Source organism: Hemicordylus capensis, chromosome 3 (genome assembly GCF_027244095.1).
Source record: "Hemicordylus capensis ecotype Gifberg chromosome 3, rHemCap1.1.pri, whole genome shotgun sequence".
In the NCBI taxonomy this organism is placed as follows: Eukaryota; Metazoa; Chordata; class Lepidosauria; order Squamata; family Cordylidae; genus Hemicordylus; species Hemicordylus capensis.
The window spans coordinates 323,521,101-323,545,391 of record NC_069659.1 but is presented as its reverse complement, the minus strand read 5'-3'; the positions used below and the strand labels follow the sequence as shown (position 1 = coordinate 323,545,391).

Sequence of the window (24,291 nt, the reverse complement as noted above, 5' to 3'; positions counted from 1 at the left end):
TAGTCAACCATAAAACGTTTGGGACGACACTGCTTTTTCTGTCTAAACTACCACAAATGTTGGGAAGATAAAAGGAGAGGGGGCAGAGAAACATGACTTCCAGACTCTGAATTCTATGGAGTTTAGTGGGGATCAAAATGCAATTCTAAACAAAAATGGTGGGCTTGATGACACTCAGCTCACGGTCAGAGGTAACATGCTAGTAGCCTACTGGTAATCTAACAGAAAAGGCTCTGTTGTACCTCTCCGATGCGGCACAGCTTTCCTAATGGAAAGCTGATTTATCTAAACCTACTCCCCACACTCAGATTATCAAAATGAGAATCTTTTGACAATTCTCTTTGAAATTATAGTTAAGGACTCTACTATTTCATTGAGGTAATGGATAGAATAGGATTTAAATTATATTGCCATTTTCTCTCAGAAGATGGAAAGATATTTCAAAATGTGTCTCGAGAGAACATAATGAGGCGCAGTACCTATGAATGCCCATCTGTAATGTTGGAATGCTACAGAATTAAAATATAGGATTGGAATCTCTACCGGGCCTTCTCACTTCAAAGGTCTTTGATCTTGTCTCCTCTGGGTTCATGTTGGAGAGGGCTGAGGAGGGCATTAGCTTTGAAGAAGCGTTTTCTAGTGGCTAACTTATTGGCCTTGAAGCTGGGATAATCCCAACTTTGCTGGGAAGCTGGGAAATCTCAACTTTGCCACCTGGCACTAGCTGACATGACCCCATCCCTGAGCAGAAAGCAGAGTCTAATCTTGAAAAAGCGGGGAGCATTCAGGCTGGTGAAGCCATCCCCATCCCCAAATCCTGATACGAGGCTGGAGCCTGAATCTACCAGAAACACAGGATTGGAGACCCCCCCCTCCCCCTGCAAACAGCACACATGGAGCCTGAGCCCGGGACCCTCAATGAACATTTCCAGAAGCCTGCACAAGCATGCTGGCAATGGGCCAAGAAAGACTTAATGTAGTGGAGGAGAAGTGTTAAACTCTAGGCTCAAGGACTGTCCCTTTAAATCTCTCTGCTATCCTGGCAGGAGGCAGAGCCTGGAAGGGGTAGTCTGAACCTGGAGGTATTTAAGATCTCATTCCACCTCTGGTCCTTGCTGGATCAAGTTACTCAATGGGAGCTATCCAGGGTGCTGCAACACCAACTGCCTCGCCTTGTAGGTACCTGATTTTGGGACAGGACAGCAGCAGAGCGAGAGGTATAGAGGCCTCCTCCATTGGTCTGGCTGGGACCAACTGACACTCAGCTCCTTCATCTCCAAAACTGTTTCTTGCAGTTACCATTGTACCTGGCAGTGTTCTCTCTAATTTTTTTCAGCTCTGTGCAGAATGAGTTTTGTTCTGGGCGGCAGCATCAAGGTAGTGTGCATGCACATGCATTCAGAGCAGTGTTCTCTCTAACAGGGATTCCCAGATGTTGTGGACTGCAACTCCCAGAATCCCCAAGCAAAGGCCATTGCAGTTGTCGTTCACAACATCTGGGAATCCCTGTTAGAGGGAACACTGATAAGAGTGAGGCCTTCCTGATTCAAATTAACTGAGTGGACATTTTTAAAAAAAGTGAGTGCATGCACATGCACATGCCTTAGAGGGAACACTGGTACCTGGTCGTAATCTCAATTCATTATGCAGCAGAGTGAAAATGTGGATGTCTGAAATTGTTTAATTTCCTCTCCATCCCCTTTTGTTGTTGTGTTAATATATCTTTGACTGTATGACACTAGGCAGCATCCAAACAAGGTCTGTTGAAATTAATGAGAATTAAGGTAAACATGACTAACTCATCTCATTGATTTCAATGGTGCTTGCTTAGTCAAGCTAACTAGTCTGGATGCTGCCCATGTTTTCAGTGGCAACCTGCTTTGGGTGAAAGATGGTATAAGATGTAGTAATTAAGGAAGGGCAGACTGAATAGCCAAAAGTGGTCCCACTACTTCCCATATGCCCCAACAGGAGGTGGACTTACAGCTAGGGCACTAGGAAAGAGACTGGACCTTGCACAAGCCAACTGACTAAAGGGGGCAGAGACACTCCAGCCTGCCTGCCTGCTGACACCTCTTTCTTCCCTAAATGTCTTTGCAGAGCTGGTTAGTGAGAGCAGTTAGTGGTTACTGCACATGCACAGCTAGGCTGAAGTGGGCCTTGGGTCATGAAGTGAAGATTGGCCCCTGGCTCCCCTGCCTTCATAGTGTTTTACTACATGGATTTCTGCCACAGTGTGGGAGTCTTCCCACCCCAGTTAGCCATGGCCAGGAACTTCAAGCAGAAGCATGACTCTCCATCTAATGGTAGTAATTCATGTAGTATGCTGTGGTTATCCCTAGCAATTTTGAATGCACACAGATATACACAGCCTCCTCAATGAGTTCTTCAGAGATCTGGACATCAGAACTCCATTTCTGATCAAACACGTGGTACTGGAAAGCTTGCATTTTTGGCTTATTATATTTCTCTGTCAAAAACCATGCCAAACAGATGTGCATTTGAAGTGAAAGTGTCAGGAATCCTGGGAAAGTGACCACATCATCTTGGAACTCGTGATATCAAGGAGAGGGAAAACTGAAGGAAGTTGAATGTATAAGCTTTTAGGAACGCTGATTTTAATGAGCGCAGAGAAAAATAAGGTAGGATACCTGAGCTAGAGATCCTACAGGAGAAAGGAGTCCAAGGGGAATGAGAGATGCTGAAAAATGTGGCACTGAAAACACAATTGCCAACAGTTCCCATGAGCATGAAACATAGGAGCATCTAAAGAAACCAGTGTGGATGCAGAGATAATAGTCTAAACAGCTGAAAAGCTATATATATATCTCATATCATGCAGCAGAGCCCGCTGGTCTAAGCAACCCCCATTGGAAATAATGGGGGTAGCAGCAGACATGCGAAGATGTAGTCCTTAGTAGGAATGGGGCCTCCCTGCCTTAGCAAGCCATGCTGGTAGCATTAAAAGTGCTGCGGAAGCAGTGAGCATGTCTGTTGCTTATATGGGCATGTCTGTTGCTTGCATAGGCAGCTACATTGTATACAAGCCAGCTAAAGGAAGGACGGACACATAACCAAGGAAGACTACAAAAAGAATGACCCAGACCTGAACAGATGGCTTCCGGAAAGCCAAGGCTCAGAATGGCCTGATGCCAAAAACTGAAAAAAGGTGATGGTTCTTTTTCCAGATTTGTTCAGAAAGAGAGGAAGGTCAAGGAAGCAATAGGTCTATTGCTTGGGGAAGATGGTGAAATGGGAATGGGTAACAGAGAGAAGGCAGTGCTCTTTTGCACAGGGGTGTGCACGAAATGCATTTTGTGTTCCATTCTGAGGTAGGAACGGAATGCAAAATGCGTGAAACATTTTGCAAACACATGACTGAAAAATGAGACACATAATGTCCAGAGTATTCCCATGCTCTAGTAAACCAGTGACAATTTTTAAAAAAGAGGTTAAATTAGACTGGAATGACTTGTTCTTGACAAACCCATTCCGATTCCCGATAATCACCACATTCTTTTCTACGTCCTCACGGAATGGCTGTTTAATAATCTGTTCTAGGATCTTGCCAGGTATTGACATCTAACTGACTCCTCTGTAGTTTTCTGGCTCCTCTTTCCCCCCATTTTTAAAGATGGGGATGCATTTTTAATAAGTAAGCAAGCAGGGGCAGATTAAGCTCTTTGCCACCAGTAAGCAGCCAAAGATTTGCCATCCCAGAGGCAAGAGTTCCCCTTCCCTTTGCAAGTTGGGGGGGGGTTTAATTAAATCTATTTTTTTAACCTTTAAAACTACCTCCGAACACAATCCAAATTGGTGGTGGAGAGGGCGTGGATACCTCCTAACACAAGCCTGCCTATCTCCCAAATGCCAGCGATCACCTGATTTCGGGCCTTTCTGTGTACAGGCCTGAAATCAGGCGATCGCTGGCACTTGGGATGTAGGCAGGCTTGTGTTAGGAGGTATCGCTGCCTGTCTGCCTGCTCTCTCCTCTGCGAATCTGCCTATTGCCAGCCAGCATGCATGTGCTGCTGCACCATCATAATTTGAAATCTGGGTGGGCGGGTGCACAAAGAGGATGCCTTAAAGGTTAATTTCCCCCCCATTTAACTCAACTCCAAAATTTGCCACTAGGGGAATTTTGCCACCATAGGCAGCTGCTTCTACTGCCTCTCCTTTAATCCGCCAGTGTAAGCAAGTGCCAGAAGACTGGATCTCCGGGTTTCTGGCATTTACTGCTACCACTACTACTATTTACATATCACTTTATTTTGAGAGTTCTCAGAGCGGTTCTCCAGGTCTTTTCAAAGATTACAGTGGCTCTGAGATTGCTTCTGCAAATTCCATCAGTACTCTGGGATGTAATTCACCTGGCTCTGGAGAGAGTTAAATTGATTTATAGTAGCTAGGTGTTCCCTTGCCATCTCTTTCCCTGTGTCTGAGCTTGGAATGAACACCCCATAGAAAGCGGGAGGGGGTGCATTACAAGCTTGGAACGGAATGACTTGTTCTGAGGTGGAACATTCTGACCCTGTTCCAAGCACCATTACAGAGATACTGTCTGTAATGTTTGAAAACTCCTGGAGAACAGCTTTGAGAACTTTCAATAAAAAATGGTATATAAATAGTAGTGGTAGCAGTAAATGTCAGAAAATTGGAGATAATAATCAAAGATTCACCGGAATCACCTACTGACTCAGAAAAAATTCAAAAATTCCTTTAAAATCTCCCGATTGCCCAATTGTTTTGCAGGTTGGGTGGTAGGTAGCAACCATCATGCCCTACTGCCCAACCCGCTTTGGTGTCCCTAGACACTACTCCTGGGGAATAAATGGGGTGGCTTGATTTTCCATTATTCTCTATGGGCGAGGCAGTTTGAATTGGTTCGATACATGAACTGGACCAGCTGGGCAGTTCTGGCAAACCGGTTTGTGAACCGGCAGTCTGGTTAGAATTCAGTTCAAATTAAAACCGAACCGTGGAAACTGGTTGCACACACACCCCTAGTACAGTTACATAATATATGGAAAGGGCTACTATTGTGTAAGATCTGGAAGATTTGATTTTACAAATGTGGCTTTTTGTTAGTTTTCTTTTTAGTGCCTTGGACCACAACTCATTTAATGAGGTTCTTTCTTTTCTTATAACTTTCAGTGAAATAAAGATATTGAAACATGAAAATACTGTTTAAAATGTCTGCATATGATTACAAGAAAAGAACCAGCTATACCTAAGTGATTTACTCTCTCTTAATAGTTCTTATGAAATAAAACATCCCAGCAGAGAATATTACAGGAGACAAATCACAGCTGAACAACCAGAAGTTTGTCTTTTGCAGAGCATCTCTTTAAATGTTTAACTAATGGATCAAGTCCTTTTTTCTTAAGGCTTTCCATAATGTTCTAAATGTAATGAACGAGATTCTTTTTCATCCGGTTCACAAGGACATCCCATGTTGAGGAAATTCTGTGATGATGAAGTTATAGCTCAGGCAGCTGCAGACAGATGGCTGATGAGTCTAATTGTTGATGTTGCCAAGACTTTGTTCTGGGAAGCCACAAGGGATATACTGAGGATGGCATTTTAAGGCAAGCGTGGGATGTTTTTTTGGCTTGCATGGCAAACCAGGAAACTTCCTAAATAAGCTCTTTTCCAACTAACTCAGAAAAAGAGGCAAAGATACCTTCAGCAATGTCAAGTGTGACAGACAGTTCAAGAAGAAAAGATTGCAAAAAGGCCTTTAGAGCTGATAAGAAGGTTGGGTTTTTAGTAGACCAGGGTTTCCCAAATTTGGGTCCTCAGATGTTATTGGACTGCAACTGCCATCATTCTCAGTCACAATGGCCTTTTGCTGGGGATGATGGGAGTTGTAGTCCAACAACATCTGGCAACCCAAATTTGGGAACCACTGCAGTAGTCAAAAATGGGTAAAACCCCAATCAGACAGCCAAGACCACAGCTGGTAGTGGTGACCCTAGATACTGACTCCCACCTCCATCCCTCTAAACTTCTAAAAGGGGTTGGCCCACACGTTCTGCAGTATTATGCCAGCATTTCTGATTGGCCTGCGCTTCTGTGGGCATCTAGTGCTGGTGGTTTTGCATACTGGAAACCATGCAAACTGTGCTCTCAAAATGCAGCTTTAAGTATTTGCAAACTAGCACTTTTGCAAAAGAGCCTAGGCACTTCCTTAGACACCCACAGCAGCACAGGCCCCTTGGAAATGCAGGTGTAATACTGCAGAACATCTGGGGTGTCTATACCTGCAGCTTCATAAGAATAGATTATTTGCTTTAGGAGTTTGAAGAGAAGGTGATGGAAGGGAGTCTTTAAGGCCTAGTTTTCATTGAAGCAAAAACCTATGCCTGTACCACCTCAGACTACAGAATTGTTTTGCTACATACAAAATAATTTCCTCCACATAGGCTGGTTTAAACTATTCTGGCTCCCCCACTCCCCCACAGTTTTATCTTCAATACTTTTTAATAGTATCTATTGCCCTTGATAGTGGAGAAATACTTTAGGCATGGGATGTTACTCCAATAGAAAAAGACCACATATTTTAGAGGATTAATTGTTACTGAGAGAAGCTGGATTGGAAGAGGATGAGCATGGTTTTAAAGTTGGAGGAAGAAACATCAATAACCTATACTACACTGATGACTCCACTCTGATAGCTGAGAATGTGGATGATCTGCAAGCTCTAGTAATGAAAGTCAAGGAGCACAGTGAGAAAATGGGACTACAGTTAAATGTAAAGAAGACTAAATTCATGACAATGGGTACAGCAACCAGTCTCAGAACTGACAATGAAGACATTGAACTGGTGGATAGCTTCTGCCTTTTAGGATTGACCATCAACAGTAAAGGATCCAGCAGTCAAGAAATATGCTGCAGACCAGCACTTGGTAGGGTTGCAATGAAAGTCTTGGAAAGGATATTTAGATGCCGTGATGTGTCTACACCTACAAAGATTAGAAGTTCAGACAACGGGTTTCTCCGTGACACTCTATGGATGCGAAAGCTGGACTTTGAAGAAGCAAGATAGAAAAAGCATTGACGCTTTTGAACTTTGGTGGTGAAGAAGAATTTTGAGGATACCATGGACAGCCAGGAAAACAAACAAATGGATCATAGAACAAATCAATCCAGAATTTTGACTCGAGGCACAAATGACCAGGCTTAAACTAGCATACTTTGGACACATTATGCGATGACCCAGCTCCCTTGAGAAGTCCATAATGCTGGGGAAAGTTGAAGAAAAAAGAACTCGAAGACGAGCAGCAGCACAGTGGATGGACTCGATTACGACAGCAATGAATGCACCACTGAGAGACCTTAAAGGCCAAGTTGAAGTCAGATCATCCTGGAGAGAATCTATCTATGTGGTCGTTAAGAGTCGACACCAACTTGACGGCACTTAATCAATCAATTAATTTTTAGATTGTGAGCCCTTTGGAGACAGGAATCCATCTTATTTATTTATTTATTATTCCTCTGTGTAAACCACCCTGAGCCATTTTTGGAAGGGCGGTATAGAAATCAACCAACCAACCAATCAATCAATCATTACAAAGAAAAACAGTTTTCCATCCTTCAGTCTGAGTCCCTTTCTTCCAGCCTCCTCAACAGTTAATTTCCAACTGACTCTAATTCTTAGATTCTGAGATCCATGGAGTTCTTTCTGTCAGCCTCAGTACCTAGTAACAGTTGCCATGCTCACCTCACTCACCCCCAGATCAAGATGTCACACCCTCAAGCCCACACACAACCATGCAGCAGCTTTCCAAACAAAGGACTTATCTGGGCAGGGTCAGGGGTAAATTGGTGGCTGGAATGGGTTGGAAAAGGGTTTGCTGTGTAAAGAAGGGCTGCTGCATGTGAAAGACGGGAACAAAAAGGGGCAGCTGAACGAAAGCAGGTTCATATTGAGAAAAGGAGAGAGTAAAGAATAGAGCGAGGAAGCCAGGGTGTGGTATGTAAGGATAGGAGAGTCAAATGATGAGGCTGCTATAGCCAGACTTTGAAGTAAGACTGGAAGGTCAACAGAGGCTGAAGGAAGGTGAGCAACTTTGGAAGGTGAAGTCACCCCTGCTAACTTGGCAAAGAGGCACCTTTTAATGTGGTGATTCTCTTTATTTAGTAGGGGGAGAGTAACTGGCCCTATCCACCCCCAGCACAGTACCTCCAGTGACTGTTGCTGGTATCTATCTTATGCTTCTTTTTAGATTGTGAGCCTTTTGGGGACACGGTTCCATCTTATTTGTTTGTTATTTCTCTGTGTAAACCACCCTGAGTCATTGTTGGAATTGTGGTATAGAAATTGAATTAACAACAAAACAACAACAACAACAACAACAGCTCAATGGAAACAACATCAAGAACTTGGAAGAGAAAGAACACTACAAATACTTGGGCATTCTTCAGGCTGCTAACAAACACATTGAAGTGAAAAGAAAAATTGGAAGTAAATACATCAGGAAAGTTAGGAAAATTCTAAAGTCCAAACTTAATGGTGGGAACACCATACTAGCCATAAACACCTGGGCTATACCCATCATTAGATACACTGCAGGAATAATAGACTGGACCCAGGCAGAGCTAGAGATGCTAGATCGTAAGACCAGGAAATCAATGACCATCAATCATGCTCTGCACCCCCGCAGTGATGTAGATAGGCTATACCTCCCTCACAGCTCAGGTGGAAGAGGAATGCTGCAAGTCCATCAAACAGTAGAGGAGGAGAAAAGAGGCCTTGAAGAATATACAGGTGAAACTCGGAAAATTAGAATATCGTGCAAAAGTCCATTAATTTCAGTAATGCAAATTAAAAGGTGAAACAGATATATGAGACAGACGCATTACATGCAAAGCGAGATAAGTCAAGCCTTAATTTGTTATAATTGTGATGATCATGGCGTACAGTTCATGAAAACCCCAAATCCACAATCCCAGAAAATTAGAATATTACATGGAACCAAGAAGACAAGGATTGTAGAATAGAACAATATCGGACCTCTGAAAAGTATAAGCATGCATATGTATTCAGTACTTGGTTTGGGCCCCTTTTGCAGCAATTACTGCCTCAATGCGGCGTGGCATGGATGCTATCAGCCTGTAGCACTGATGAGGTATTATGGAAGACCAGGATGCTTCATTAGAGGCCTTCAGCAATTCTGCATTGTTTGGTCTCATGTCTCTCATCCTTCTCTCGGCAATGCCCCATAGATTCTCTATGGGGTCAGGTCAGGCGAGTTTGCTGGCCAATCAAGCACAGTACACTGTATACTTTTCAGAGGTCCGATATTGTTCTACTCTACAATCCTTGTCTTCTTGGTTCCATGCAATATTCTAATTTTCTGGGATTGTGGATTTAGGGTTTTCATGAGCTGTACGCCATGATCATCACAATTATAACAAATTAAGGCTTGACTTATCTCGCTTTGCATGTAATGCGTCAGTTTCACCTTTTAATTTGCATTACTGAAATTAATGGACTTTTGCACGATATTCTAATTTTCCGAGTTTCACCTGTATAAAGGACAGTGAAGAAGATGCACTTCAAATGGTCAAGAACAAGAAACTATTAAACACGAATAAAACAAAGCAGGCCTACAAGAAAGAACAAGTCAAGAAACGAGCAGAAAAATGGAAAAATAAGCCACTGCATGGTCAATATTTGCACGATATAACCGGAAAATCAAATATCACCAAGACCTGGCAGTGGCTCAAGACAGGCAACTTGAACAAAGGAACAGAGGGTTTAATACTGGCTGCACAAGAACAGGCACTAAGAACAAATGCAATAAGAGCAAAAGTTGAAGAATCAACAACAAACAACAAGTGCCGCCTTTGTAAAGAAGCAGATGAAACAGTGGACCACCTAATCAGCTGTTGTAAAAAGATCGCACAGACTGACTACAAAGAAAGGCATTACAAGGTAGCAGGGATGATACACTGGAACATCTGCAAAAAAAATACAAGCTATCTGCAGCCAAAAATTGGTGCGACCACAAAATTGAAAAAGTTGTAGAAAATGAAGATGTAATAATATTATGGGACTTTAAACTACAAACAGACAAACATCTGCCATACAATACACCAGATATGACTGTAGTCAAGAAGAAAGAAAAATAATTCAAAATAATTGACATAGTAATACTAAGTAAAAGCAGAATAGAAGAAAAAGAAACAGAAAAAAACCACAAAATACAAAGATCTACAAATTGAAATTGAAAGACTGTGGCAGAAGAAGACCAAAATAATCCCAGTAGTAATTGGCACCCTAGCTGCAATTCCAAAACATCTTGAAGAGCACCTCAACACCATAGGGGCCACATAAATCACCATCAGCCAACTACAAAAAGCAACTTTATTGGGAATAGCCTACATTTTGCAGCGATACCTATAGCAACAACAATATTGATAACAAAATTCTAGCATGCCAGGTCCTTGGGAAGGACTCGATGTCTGGATAAAACAGATCAGTTAATATCACCTGTTTGACTGTGCAAACAAGAAATAATGATGATGATAACAACAACAACAACAACAACAACAACAATAAATAAATAAAAATTAATAATAATTAATAATTAAATTATTATTATTATTATTATTATTATTATTATTATTATTATTATTATTTCCTTGTTGGCATTTTATATATATATATATATTTTTCCGGTTAAGCGACATTTCTTCCAGTAACCCTGCAGTCTCCAGCCCTGGTTGCTCAACTGAAGATCTTGAGTCCTGTAGCCCACTTGCCACCAGATGTCCAGGGACTCCAGCACCTGGCGCGGTCCTTGTTGACCCGGGCAACAACTGATCCAGTATAGATTTATTAAAGTTAAACTTCACCATATTGTTAATGGGAGAGGCACTCTTCGTCTGGTTCCTCTGATGAGACCTCTCCAGTATGGTTGGACCTCTGGCATAGCTCTCACCTTCCTCAGAGCACACAAGCCCCACAACCACGCCAAGGTAGTGCTTCACTGGGGGAGGCAGTGCCTCACTGCTTAAGCTACTACATGCATAAGCCCCTGCATGGTCAATATTTGCACTACATAAGTAGAAAATCAGACATCACCAAGACCTGGCAATGGCTTAAGAATGGCAACTTGAAGAAAGAAACAGAGGGTTTAATACTGGCTGCACAAGAACAGGCACTAAGAACAAATACAATAAGAGCAAAAGTCGAAAAATCCACAACAAACAGCAAGTGCCGCCTTTGTAAAGAAGCAGATGAAACTGTGGACCACCTCATCAGCTGTTGTAAAAAGATCGCACAGACTGACTACAAAGAAAGGCATTACAAGGTAGCAGGGGTGATACACTGGAACATCTGCAAAAAATACAAGCTACCTGTAGCCAAAAATTGGTGGGACCATAAAATTGAAAAAGTGGTAGAAAATGAAGATGTAAAAATATTATGGGGCTTCTGACTACAAACAAACATCTACCACACAATACCCTGGATATAACTGTAGTCGAGAAGAAAGAAAAACAAGTCCCAGGTCCTTGGGAAGGACTCAATGTCTGGATAAAACAAACCAGTCAATAACACCTGTCTGACTGTGTAAACAACAACAACAACAACAACAATAATGGTGCTCGAACCCCTTCACTCCAGTTCTAAGACTCAGCTAGGCCTGAAACCAAAACAGTAAAGGCCTATGGAGAGGCCTCGCGTTACAATAGATAGACACTTTATTTACAGCCAATGGCCAAAACAAAACAACAACACATAATACATAGAAATACATAAACAATTGTTAACCAGTGAGTTCTTCACAGTCTTCATGAGGGGAGGGTCCGGAGCTAAAGAAATGCCTCTACAAGTGTTTGCACTCCACCCCCACCCCAACATTTATAATTCTAGGTAGAGCTGCTGATGGCTTAAGATAGCTCCCTCATTTTCTTATTGCGCAGCACAGAATAACTTTCCACCACATCTGGTTTAAACATTAAAAAAAAAAGTAAACAGTCCCCCAAACAAAACAAAATTTCTTCGTGTTAGCTTCCACACAGTTGCTGATTCCAAGAATGACAACCACAAATACAGTAATCATTCTGGGCGGATCCCATTGTTTAGTAACTTCATCTTGGTTCAGTCTTGTGGGAAATCTAACCCCAGATTTGAGTGTCAACCATTGGCAGTTTCATCCAGTGAGGTTAAAAGGACACTCAGAACCTTTTTCTACCCTAAATCTGTCTATAATGAAACTTGATACTGCTCTGTTGACGCCATCATGCTTGCCAGAGCAGTGAATAAAATGATACTGTGATACTAAAATGATACTGTGAATGTTCCTTTAAAAGATGTCCTTTTCTCATACAGAATGAGAATTGCACCTTTGAGGTGTTCAAAACCCAGATAATCAACCCTCATTGGGAGGGGGATCTCTCAGTGGTAGACTCCACCCTCCAACCTTTGCTTATTCATTATATACATTTTGAATGCCTGGAAAAACGTTAATAATATAATATCCTATTTGCAAGTAATCCTTGTTGGCTATTACTGCAGTGAAGAATACATTTTCACTCTGTAGACTGATTTCATTTCCTGATCCTATGCATGTTTATTTAGACATATATCCTGTCTAAATAAGAATGCACAGGATTGCAACTTCAGTGTCAAATTACTACTGTAATGCTTTTTGCATCCTTTGGGTCAGGAAACCAGAAGCCTTGACTGGCTAAACTAGATGACTGTCAAGATAGAAACAGTGGCACAAATTATTTTATAGTGCCAGAGCAGGGATCAGTTTCAAGTCCCCATTAATAACTACAGGGATGCTCCCTTTTCAAAAAGCAAGTGGTTTCCATAATAATGATTCAATTTTTGCTAGTTTTACTCTCAGAATTTGTCCCTGTCATTCAGCCTGCATGATTTGCTCCTTATTTGTTATAGAGATACATTCTTAATCCATCCAAACAATTCTTCTGATGAACCCATTTGTCGATCAAAGAACTATGGTATGGAAGACTGAATGCAGTTGACTCCTCAATAACCCCCAATTTGGCTACTGGAGAAACTGCAAGAACTGTTCATATTCAACTTGTGCTGTGCAATTACTTTTTTAAGTAGGTCCACTGCTTTAAGCAAAATTGATAGGAAAGCTGGTGTGTTATGTTATCATATGATATTTGTTTATGTTGCTTGTCATCACAGTGTCTTAATATGGGTTACCATTGTTCCTATATTACAGGCAGGAAATTCCATCTGATGAAGACTAGCCCATCTACAATCAATCACCAAATTCAGACGTAACAGGAAACTGGAGATCCCTTGACCTTCGGTTGCCTTGGATGCATGTCCGAATTCGGGAACCTGGAGTTGAAGGCAAGAAGGGCCCTGTAGTTTTCCTCCCTGAGCTCCACTCTGAACCTTGGGAACCTCCAGCTCCGGTTCGGGCACCTCCAGCTCCGGTTCTGTGGCACCAGTGTTACACCAGAACGCTGGCACTGCGGTTTCCCTTTCGGCCCTACAAAACTGGAGTTGAGGGAGGATGCTTCTCCCTCACTCCGGCCCAACTGGCTGTGCATGTTGTTCTTCTGTCAAGAAGGAAGCCTGCACAGCCTTGCTGACTGCAGAGGGGCAGCACCTCTACATGCCTGAAAGCATGGGAGAGCGGGGGGGGGGGCGAGGTGGGGTGCGGACCCGCAGTTCCATGTTACAGCTGAAGGGGGCTAACGAGTAGTGACTCCAATCACCCAAGGCCAAGCCAAGCTATTATAGGACTGAGCTGAATGTTTATGGGTAAACATTTTTGGTTAAAAAAAGAGGAGCCCCTAGGAGCCTGATAGGCAGTGCTGGCACCAGAAAAAAAATATTGAAGGGAACACAGAAGGGGCATAGTGCATTTATGGGTGGGCAAGCTGTGTCCAACATATTAGATTTCTGAAACCATAATGGGGGAGGAGGTGGGGTGGCAAATGACTTGTTGGGGGTGCTTGTCCTTTGCCCCCACTCTAGAGCCGCCTTTTCTGATAGGGTCTCTGTAAGACATCATGCCTTTCGGGAATATTTCACATACTGTATATTGCCCCTCTCTGTAGATGCTTTGGTGCATTTTTTTTTTTAAAAGAAGCCAGCCAATCAGGGAATCATGTAGCCTATGAGATGTAATGATATCATGCAGCTAATCAGAGCTGGTTATGCAATGACATTATGCCACCAAATCTGAGTGAGGGCAATGCTTCCTGCCCTCACTTTGAATGAAAACACATTATCACCCCACTTTGCAGGACATCCAAGTTATCACTGATATGAAGCAGAATGTTTCACAGGGAGCAAAAAATATTTCCATGAAAATTGCCCCTGATTTCTACTCAGCCTTACTTACACCTCTAAATGTTGTTAAACAGCAACTCCTTCCTATGATCAAAATCCGTAGTGTTATATCTTAATTACTTTCTGATTCAGGTTTAGAGTCTGTCAACTCAGACAGACAATGTTCATTCACAGCAGTAGTCCAACCTATTTCAGTGGCTCTGTTATAGAGCTATAACACTGCACTCCAGGTCTGTTGCTGACTCCTAAGACAGCCCTGGCACTGGTAAGAATGGGCAATAGCACCAACGGAGAAAACTGTGTAAGTGCTGCTTGCACTACTGACCGTTCATAGCAGCATCGGGACTTCCTTAAGAGACTACAGCCGCACCAGGGCAGAGCTTTACAGCTCCATAACACTGTACATCTGCAGACCAGTGATTACAGGTGGACCTCATTATCTGCGGTGGTTCCATTCCCACCAATTCCCATGGATAACAAAACGGTGGATAACGAGTTAATGAGTGAATTAGGATTGGGGAGGTTAGGTTCCTGGAGGGCAGGAAAAGACAGAAAAAAGGCAAAAAACAGCAGAGATAATTAAAATAAAGTGCTATACCATGCTCCGTGGGTCTCCATCTGTCCAGCAATGCCCCTCAAAACTGCCAATTTGCCCAATTTTCCACGAAAAATTATGGATTATTTTTTTAAAACCAGAAGAGTCACGAAATAGCTCCTTTAAGCAAAATGGTGGCTCAAAATGACCTTGAAGGTAATTTCCAGCCATCTAGGTACCGCAGATATGTGGGTTTTAACCCTTTCATATCACTGAATATTGAGGTTGGTTGTATATTCTCCAACTGCGGAAATGCAGAACGTATATAGCAGTACCACGAATAATGAGGTTTGCCTGTATTTGCATATTTGCAAAGCTAGCTATTTCTGAAAAGCTAATTTAAATCCCCATAATTGCAGAAGATGGATCATGTTCAGAACACCTGACATTACTCTCATAATGAGTGCTTTAATTAATTACTCAGCAAATTCTGATGTTTCTAGCCACATTTAATTTAATCAATTTATTTTAAGTGGCTTCAGTTGCGGAAGAGTAGAATTCATGAACTTGTTAAACTTATTTAGATTATGGCTATGAACTATAACCAGTTTAAATCAGTAGATTAATCAACTAGAGTTGTGGAGGACTGGACCTTGAAGATCATCAGTTTGCACTTCCCATGATTTTGTGGCTTTTTTGGAGGGGTGTTGCTTTAGCAAAGGAGTGGTATGGGACATCTGATCTAGTTCAACTCCCTATCAAAATCTTAAGCCGGCTAGTTCCTCTAAAGTGGAATTCCTATCTGTCACAATAAAGGTGTACTGTTCCTTAAGTGCTCCAGGCACCTCTCTGCTGCTCTAAGCTGAGCCTGGCTTTAGTTCAGCCAAAGGCCATTGTGGCTGGGGGATGATGGGAGTTGTAGTCCAGCAACAGCAGGGGACCCAATTTTGAGAACCCCTGCTTTAGTTCCTTGCAATGGATTACTGCTAATATTCAAAACTGGTAGTGAATGAACCTACCCCTCAGTTTTAAAAGCAGTTTGCCACATGGGTGGAGGGTGGGGAAGAAGTTGCTGCTCAAGAAACACTATCTCAGAGTGAACCTCTGCTAACTTGGCAAAGAGGCACCTTTTAACGTGGTGATTCTCTTTATTTAGCAGGGAGAGAGTAACTGGCCCTATCCACCCCCAGCACAGTACCTCCAGTGACTGTTGCTGGTATCTACCTTGTGTTTCTTTTTAGATTGTGAGCCCTTTGGGGAAAGGGATCCATCTCATTTATTTATTATTTCTCTGTGTCAACCGCCCTGAGCCATTTCTGGAAGGTCGGTATAGAAATTGAATGAATGAATGAATGAATGATACCATACCTCTTATAGTATCCGAGATAAATTACATTCATAAACATAAATTAATATATTACACTAAACAGAAAACCGATATATATCTTACCTGATTTTATACAATCTGAACTTTTACAAACATGATCTGAAAAGAGAGAGAGAGAGAGAGAGAGATCATGGGATACATCCTTAATTATTTTGCTGCTCAGTATTTTGAACCTAGCTGATTAAAAAAAAGCACCAAATGAAATAAAGAAGCGGAGTGCCAATATACATATAAAACGGTTGCTGACTTACAGAAACTGGCTTACATACCACACGGTGCACTGCCCATGGAAGGGGTGTGTGCATGCGCAGCTTCTGCCGAAGCTGTGAGACTGTCCCTGATGCTAGTGGGGTTGATGGCTGCTGCATGTGCATTAAGCTGTACATTATCGTTCCTGTGCCACTCCTGCCATTATTCCCAATGCCAGAAACGGCACAGGAGCAAAGACATAGAAGATTATTGCGCATGCAGCAATCCCCCTGCTAGTGGTGAGGACAAGCTCTTGACAGCTGCAGAAGCTATGCAGGCCCATCCCCCTTCCACAGTCAGTGCGTGATACAGTATGTATGCTGCTGTTATCATAAAGCTATTTTATGAGAGCCTATGTGCTAATTACCTGTGGCACTGATACGATAACTACTTTTAGATTCCCACCCCCCTGCTATGACATATGCAGCTCAGTCCCATGCATTTTATTTGGATATAAGTACCTTGGAGTTTAATGGTGACTTCTCCCTGTAAGTCCTGCTCTAGACATGTGAGGGTAAAATCACATTGTAGATTTGTTTCCAAAGTGGCTGCCACTTGGAAAATAGTGAAGATCACTGATTTAACTCAGTATTCTTGAAACTGACTGACAATGGTTGGTCCAATGGTTGGTGTGAGGAGGTCTTGTGGTAGCAAGCATGACTTGTCCCCTTAGCTAAGCAGGGTCTACCCTGGTTGCATATGAATGGGAGACTAGAAGTGTGAGCACTGTCAGTTATTCCCCTCAGGGGATGGAGCCGCTTTGGGAAGAGCAGAAGGTCCCAAGTTCCCTCTCTGGCTTCTCCAAGATAGGGCTGAGAGAGATTCCTGCCTGCAACCTTAGAGAAGCTGCTGCCAGTCTGTGAAGACAATACTGAGCTAGCTAGACCAATGGTCTGACTCAGTATATGGCAGCTTCCTATGTTCCGAAGAGTTTCAGACAGAGATCTTTCTCAGCCCTACCTGGAGATCAACAGAAGGACCACAGCAAACTCGACCAGTTTGTCATTACCTCAGTGCCATCCTGTCTTACATTTGCTGCTTTTACCCATTTGAAGTTATGCCTGGGGTCTTCCTTGTTTGATCTATAGGGCTTTTTATTTATTTACATTTGTATTCCATCCTTCCCTCTAGAAGCATGGGGCAGTGACTGAGTTTCACAACAATCCCGTGAGGGAGTTTAGGCTGAAAAGGACTGCTTTGCTTCATAGCTGAATCTGAGAGGGCAGGGCCAGCGTGCTCACCAGGTGAAATAGGTGGTGGCCTAGGGTGCCAAGCAGGGAAGGGCACAGATGGCCTGGGTCACATGCTGGCCCGTGAGCCGAAAGTATAGTCCACTGGGGCATGGGTGCTTGCCTGCCGCTCTGTCGCTGATGGCCACAGCAACAAGGAGGATGAGGAGAACATTCAGCAGTGGTAGACGTTGCCACCATCTGCCCCCTTCACCCATACGTGCGCCCTGCAGGTGGGTACTTCCTGTCCGAGCAAGCGAGTAAGTGGGTAAATGAGCAGGCAAGTGGGTGAGTGATTGAGCGGTCACTCCCCATCCCCATCGCACACCCACTTGCTCTCCTTGCTGGCTGCCTCTGCTGCCCCTGCTGTGGAGCCAGCCTGCCACAGGAGATTCTAATTGGTAGCCAGCCTGCTGCAGCATATTATGATGACGTTGCCACAGCAAGCCAGCTGCCCTGGCAGCAGCAGGAGAGGCGGGTGGAGGCAGAGCACTGAAGAGAGCAAGTGAGTAGCCAAGCAAGCGACGGGGACTGCCCGCCTGCTTGAATCTGCTCATGTGGTATAGGTATTTATTTTATGAAAAGACCAAAGTACAGAGGGACTTTCTTAACCATTACATCAGAAGAAGTTTGATAATAGTTTGGGAAAGAAATAAGAAATACTTAGAAAACAAGGTACCTCTGTGGTTATCTCTGCTAGAAGCTGTTATGTGTAAAGAAGTGAATATGAAAACCAGATGGCCGACATATAATGAAGTGTTGAACAAGTGTGATAATAAATGGGAATTGAAAAAGGAGGAAGAACTAAAAGATAGCGTTACTAACTGGTTTCAATATTATCAGTTAAATGAGTTTTGTTTTTGTTTTTTTAAAATTGAAAATAGACTTTGAAGAGCGGAGATCAAAATTTGAAATAGAGTTATGTGAAAGTGATGTAAAACTAATTACCAAAATGTACAATCTGTTATGTGAAGAAACAAGAGATGAAGTGGCAAAATCAACAATGGTAAAGTGGGCACAAGATGTAGGTCATAATATCAACTTAGAGGCCTGGGAGAAGCTATGGAAGAAAGATCTTAAATTTACAGCGTGCTATAATTTAAAAGAAAAGTTTATAAAAATGATGTACAGGGGGTACTTAACACCTAAGAAACTAGCTTTGATGTATAAAAATGTATCTAATAAGTGCTGGAGATGTAAAGATAGCGAGGGGTCCTTTTACCACATGTGGTGGTCCTGCAGAGAGGTAAAGAGGTTTTGGGATATGATTTATGATGAACTTAAAAAGATTTTTAAATGTGTATTTCATAAGAGACCTGAATCCTTTCTGTTGGGCATAACTGATGAAGAAATCTCGAAAGAAAATAGAAATTTATTTCTATATCTTACGGTGGCGGCTAGAATGATTCTTGCTCAGAAATGGAGTTCTGCAGAAATTCCAGCAAAACCTACTGTATTAGTAAGAGATAGTCATATACAGTAGAAAACTTTGTAGAAGATTGGAAACCCTTTTTGCAGTATATGAAAAACAATGTGAATTTGGATTTATTAACGGGGGTTGAAATGTAAAAATAACAGTTGGGGAATTTGTTGTAGTAATGAAACTAATAGATTACTATGGTGATGAAAACAAGGACTAGGACATAATAACTAGATATATAAATATGAAGAAAATATTTACATGAGAACAAATATGGATGTTTTAGTATAACTATGTTGAAAGATGAACTGGAAGTCACTTTGATATGCAGAAAACTAATAAAAATAAAGTTGGGGGGGGGAGAATCTGCCCATGTGGTAAATTTGCATTTGCCCATGTGGGCGAAGGCGATGGGGGGCACTATTTATTTATTTATTTATTTATTTATTTATTTATTTGTTGTTCTTGTTATTATTATTATTAATTACATGTATAAACCACCCCATCCAGAGGCAGTTTATAAATGTAAAGCCAGGCTTTGCCTGGGGCACCAGAAATCCTTGGGCCGCCCCTGTGAGAGGGTTTCTCATGCTCATGCCCCACTACACAGGGGCATAACTATCACAGGGCAAGGGGAGACAGTTGTCTGGGGGCCCACAGCCTTGGGGGAGCCCCCAGAGGCAAGTCACATGACTGACTCCCCCAGCTGTGCACCTGCCCGGGCTTCCTTCAGTTGTATTCATCCTTCGAAAATGATGTGAGTGTTAAGACCTGGAGCTACCAGAACAGCAGGTCTTTCTCTAGTCCCATTAAATGACTGGCATCGTCCACAATTTACAAAACCTTTTTAAAAATAATTTAGGACTATGTTCTATTGTGGCACATATGTATGTGTATGTGTATGTGTGTATTAAAAGCTATGCTTTTTGTTACCACTATTCCGCCTCATTTAAGATTTCTTTACTTCATGAGCTGAGCTTCAGTGAGGGGGGGCATTTTAAAATTTTGTCTCTGGGCCCACTCCAACCTTGCTACGCCCCTGACTACACTGCACTAGCATTGCTACAAAAACGTAAGTTTCGACATGATTCCTGGTCACACATTTTTCTGTGTCAGTCTTCCATGATGCAGAAAGGCTCGAACCTAGTCCTTCTGGAGTCTTACAACCTCAACCATCACCTCTCCTGGGTGTCCAGGTCTTGACGAGCATTCCCTGTAACAAGCATTCCCAGATGTTGCTGACTACAACTCCCATCATCCACAGTTGCAGTTCCCTTTGGCTGGGGATTATGGGAATTGTGCTCAACAACTAGGAATCCCTGTTACAAGGAACGAAGGTCCAGACCCAGAAAGAGTTACTTTTACAAGTTGCACAGAACCAGAAACTCTACTAGATGAGACTTGGATCAGTACAGCACTATGATCAGAAAAGATGCACCTGGAGCTTTTTTAGATGGCACCTTTACTGCAGCTTTACTTTGGGAGGGTGGGTGTGCATTCATGCATTGGCCAGATTTACTCCCCAAGTCTGTGCGATATTTCAGAGAGCACTTCACACATGATTCGGGTTTCCCCATCCGTATTGGAACCTAGCCCGATTTATGTCCAGGGTAAAACAAATCTTGTGGTAGCAAGTCTTGTGGTACCAAGCATGAATTGTCCCCTTTGCTAAGCAGGGTCTGCCCTGGTTGCATATGAATGGGAGACTACATGTGTGAGCACTACAAGATATTCCCCTTAGGGGATGGAGCCGCTCTGGGAAGAGCATCTGCATGCTTGCATACAGAAGGTTCCAAGTTCTCTCCCTGGCATCTCCAGGAGAGGGCTGAGAGAGATTCCTGCCTGCAGCCTTGGAGAAGCCTCTGCCAATCTGCATAGACAATACTGAGCTAGATGGACCAATGGTCTGACTTGCTACATGACAGCTTCCTATAGGTCGGAGTATCCGTTATGCCCCAAATAAAGCCTGTTTTCTGAAAAGCCTCCTGGTGAACTTCTATACAACTCTTGAAGATACAGGAGCCCTCTCGGTGTATGGAACTAGCAATCTTAATTTCATATATAATTCAAGAAAATTAGGTAAAAAGGTAAAATGTACCATCAAGTCGATTCCGACTCCTGGCGCCCACAGAGCCCTATGGTTTTCTTTTGGTAGAATACAGGAGGGGTTTACCATTGCCGCCTTCCACGCAGTATGAGACGATGCCTTTCAGCATCTTCCTATATCGCTGCTGCCCGATATAGGTGTTTCCCATAGTCTGGGAAACATACTAGCAGGGATTTGAACCGGCAACCTTCTGCTTGTTAGTCAAGCATTTCCCCACTGCGCCAATTAGGATTAGAAAATTATTATTTTGATTCCTCCACCCCTCCTGGTTCTTTTATACATTTGTTTATTTTAAAGCCATGTAGCCTGCAGCTTAATCACATTATATGGCCCTGCATATGTGTTTTTAAGCATAAAATTGGAGTCTTAATTAAACTTACTGCTGTTTACATTAAAGCGCGCACACACACAAACACACACACGGGGCGGGGGCGGTTAAACAACATGATTAATGTCATGTTAGATTTGGCCCTTAGTGAGCAATTATTATAGACACAGTTTTATATGTCTAAATAGGCAGGTAGGTTACGTTTGTTTGGGGTTTTTTTGTACTTGTCATCATACTGAGTCTGGCAGGCAACTATTTCAGATTTTTCCAGTAGAGACATTGTTGTTGTTTTTACCAGCATCACAGTCACAATGCAGGCAAGGCTAAGCACTCTGGAAGTCCCACTGATGTGCCAGATGACCCAGTGGGGCTTGCAATTGCTCCTTTTTGTTGGAGCATGCTCTGTTTTAATAGTGTAGCCTATTTAAAGTCTGCAAATTATTTTTACATTCTGTAAAAATCATAGAAACCTCACAAGTTTTCATAGTGCAGCCATTCTCAAAAAAACCCCTCTATGGATCAGCAACTTTTATGCATAACTTATTATAAAAAGTATATCATGTAGTTTTTAAAAAGTATTTAAAACATTGGGGCCATAAGAGAAACATGGACTGCTTTCTAGTTTAGTAGCTGAAGTGGCAAAAATGGCCCAACTTGCAAGCTCAGGTGTATTAAAATCTTTTACCAGGGTATTCTAATCAATCCCTTCTTGGTGTGATTGTAGCACATTCACTATCCCTTGCATTTCATGCTTTTAAAAGACCCCCAAGACTCTCCTGTTCTCACAAGCTTTTAATAACTGTTTTATACTATTGTTTTTATTAGGTCTTTTAGTATTTGAATCTGCGTTGACTTTTAAATATTATTTTAAATTTTGTACACTGCCTAGAGAGGTACATATCAGGAGGTATTAAAAATATGATAAATAAATAAATAAATAAATAAATAATAAACCTTTGCCCCTGAAATGATAGTTTAATGAGTTTTTTCTTACCATCATAGGTCGCATACAGAATGATCATGGTGATGGCTACGATTGCAAGGAGAATGACCACAACAGCGAGTCCGATTTCCAAGGCGCTGCATCGCAGTTTTTTCTTTTGTTTTGGAGAGTTCATTTCAGTTATATCCATCTGACTTTCTGACTTGCCCATAACCCAGAGTCTGGAAAGAAGGAGGAGGAGAAAGCACAGTTATTGAAATCAGAAAAGAATGGAAATTTCAAGTTCCTCCTACCTAACAAGGGCTATTTTTTTCCCCAGTGAAGAGGAAACATGGATTTTTTTTTAAAAAAGCACAAAACTGTTAGTCATGACAATACATTGACACACTGTGTTGTAACTTACAATTTGCAGTGCGATGTGGTTCTTACTCACACAGAGTGGCTAAAAAGGGAATGAAAACAAACCAACAGTTGGTTTTATTGCTAACATATCTAATTTAATTGCATGCCCTGGTACAAGAGTTCACAAACAAGTGAAATGCAGCTGACAGCGTTTGAATAAAAATTAACTTAACCTTTCAATCTTTGATCTCCTGCCAATGGTCAGAAGTATTTTCTTTTGCCTCTCTTGGGTTTTTAAAAGTAATTCCAGCAATTAATAATTGAAGTCTTTAAGGTGATGACTCCAGTAGTATCTAAGGGATGGGGAAATAGTTCTAAACTGTATCCAAAGTATTAATTTTAGTACGAACTGGAACAGAATCATGCTAGCCTGTACACAGACTGGTAGTCTGACTCAGTATAAGGTCCTCCCTCCCCAACTGATACCACAGAGTGACAGGGACCATCTTGCTCTGAGGGGAGGACAGAGACACACAGATTGTGGAGCTGCCACCCTCCAGCTCCCATGTTCCAGCTGAGGTGGCCCCTCCCTCCCCAAATGCTACCACAGAGGGACCAAGGACCATCTTCCTCTGAAGGGAGGAGATGAGAGAGACACATGGGACTGTGGAGCTGCTACCACCCAGCTCCCTTATTCCAGCTGAGGTCACGAAGAAAACTCAGCACCAAGGGCTCACAGGCTTAAAAACTGTAACTGTGAGAGTGCCCAGAGACCATCTTGTTTTGAGGGGAAGAGAGGAGAGTCAGGGTGAGGAGCTGCCTCCATCCATCTACCCTATTTCATTGGAGATGGGCCCTCCCTCCCCCAACTGGGTGACCAGCAACCATATTGATTTGAGGGGAGGAGAGAAGTAGGGATGTGCACGTTCGGCAGTCCTTCTACAGACCACAGAACCGGTTTGGAAGTACAGCACCGAACCAGTTGGAGGTATGTTCGAACCAGTTTGGAGTCGGCGGGGGTTACTTTAAGGAGCAGGGTGGGTGCTCACCATCCCTGCCGCATTTGCCCCACCAGCGCGCTCCCGAAAATCATTGACGCGGGGTGGCAGCGTAGCTCCTTGCCACCCCAGTCAGCATCGTACTGGAAGTAGACAGTGCATGTGCGCATGTCATGCACGCACACATGCAAAGGGGGCAGGGCCCAGAATCCACAGAGCCCAGCCGAGCTCTTAGGAGCTCATTCCTAGGCAAGCAGCACTCACTGCTGGAATTACATTCATTTTGAGGAAGCGAAATGACCGCTATCCTAGCAGCGAGGGCTGCTTGCCTAGAAATGAGCTCCGGAGAGCTCGTGGTGCCCCCCCCCCGCTTGAAATTGTTTTGGGGGATGTCCGGGGCTGGGGGCGAGGGAGGTGACCCCTTTACTAACTGCTGGTCTGGGAAACTGCGTGC

General features: G+C 42.7%; 1 protein-coding gene and 1 long non-coding RNA gene across 3 annotated transcripts in view; one reads left to right on the top strand and one right to left on the bottom strand.

Moving 5' to 3' along the window:
• The window catches only part of LOC128350829 (neprilysin-like), an 89,765-nt gene extending 67,057 nt beyond the window's left edge, over positions 1 to 22,708 (bottom strand). The window contains exons 1-2 of the mRNA XM_053309601.1: positions 22,549 to 22,708; positions 16,285 to 16,320 (exon numbers count right to left, since the gene is read on the bottom strand). Coding sequence (XP_053165576.1) covers positions 16,285 to 16,320; positions 22,549 to 22,708 — 196 coding nt within the window. The remainder of the gene's footprint in view (positions 1 to 16,284; positions 16,321 to 22,548) is intronic.
• LOC128350830 (uncharacterized) lies at positions 18,157 to 23,079 on the top strand. 2 transcript variants are annotated; one of them, XR_008319464.1, is made up of 2 exons: positions 18,157 to 18,204; positions 22,557 to 23,079. It is a non-coding gene; the product is annotated as an uncharacterized LOC128350830 (long non-coding RNA). The 2 variants fall into 2 exon arrangements; XR_008319463.1 differs by lacking the exon at positions 18,157 to 18,204 and adding an exon at positions 18,249 to 18,374.
• The last annotated feature ends 1,212 nt before the right edge of the window (positions 23,080 to 24,291 follow it).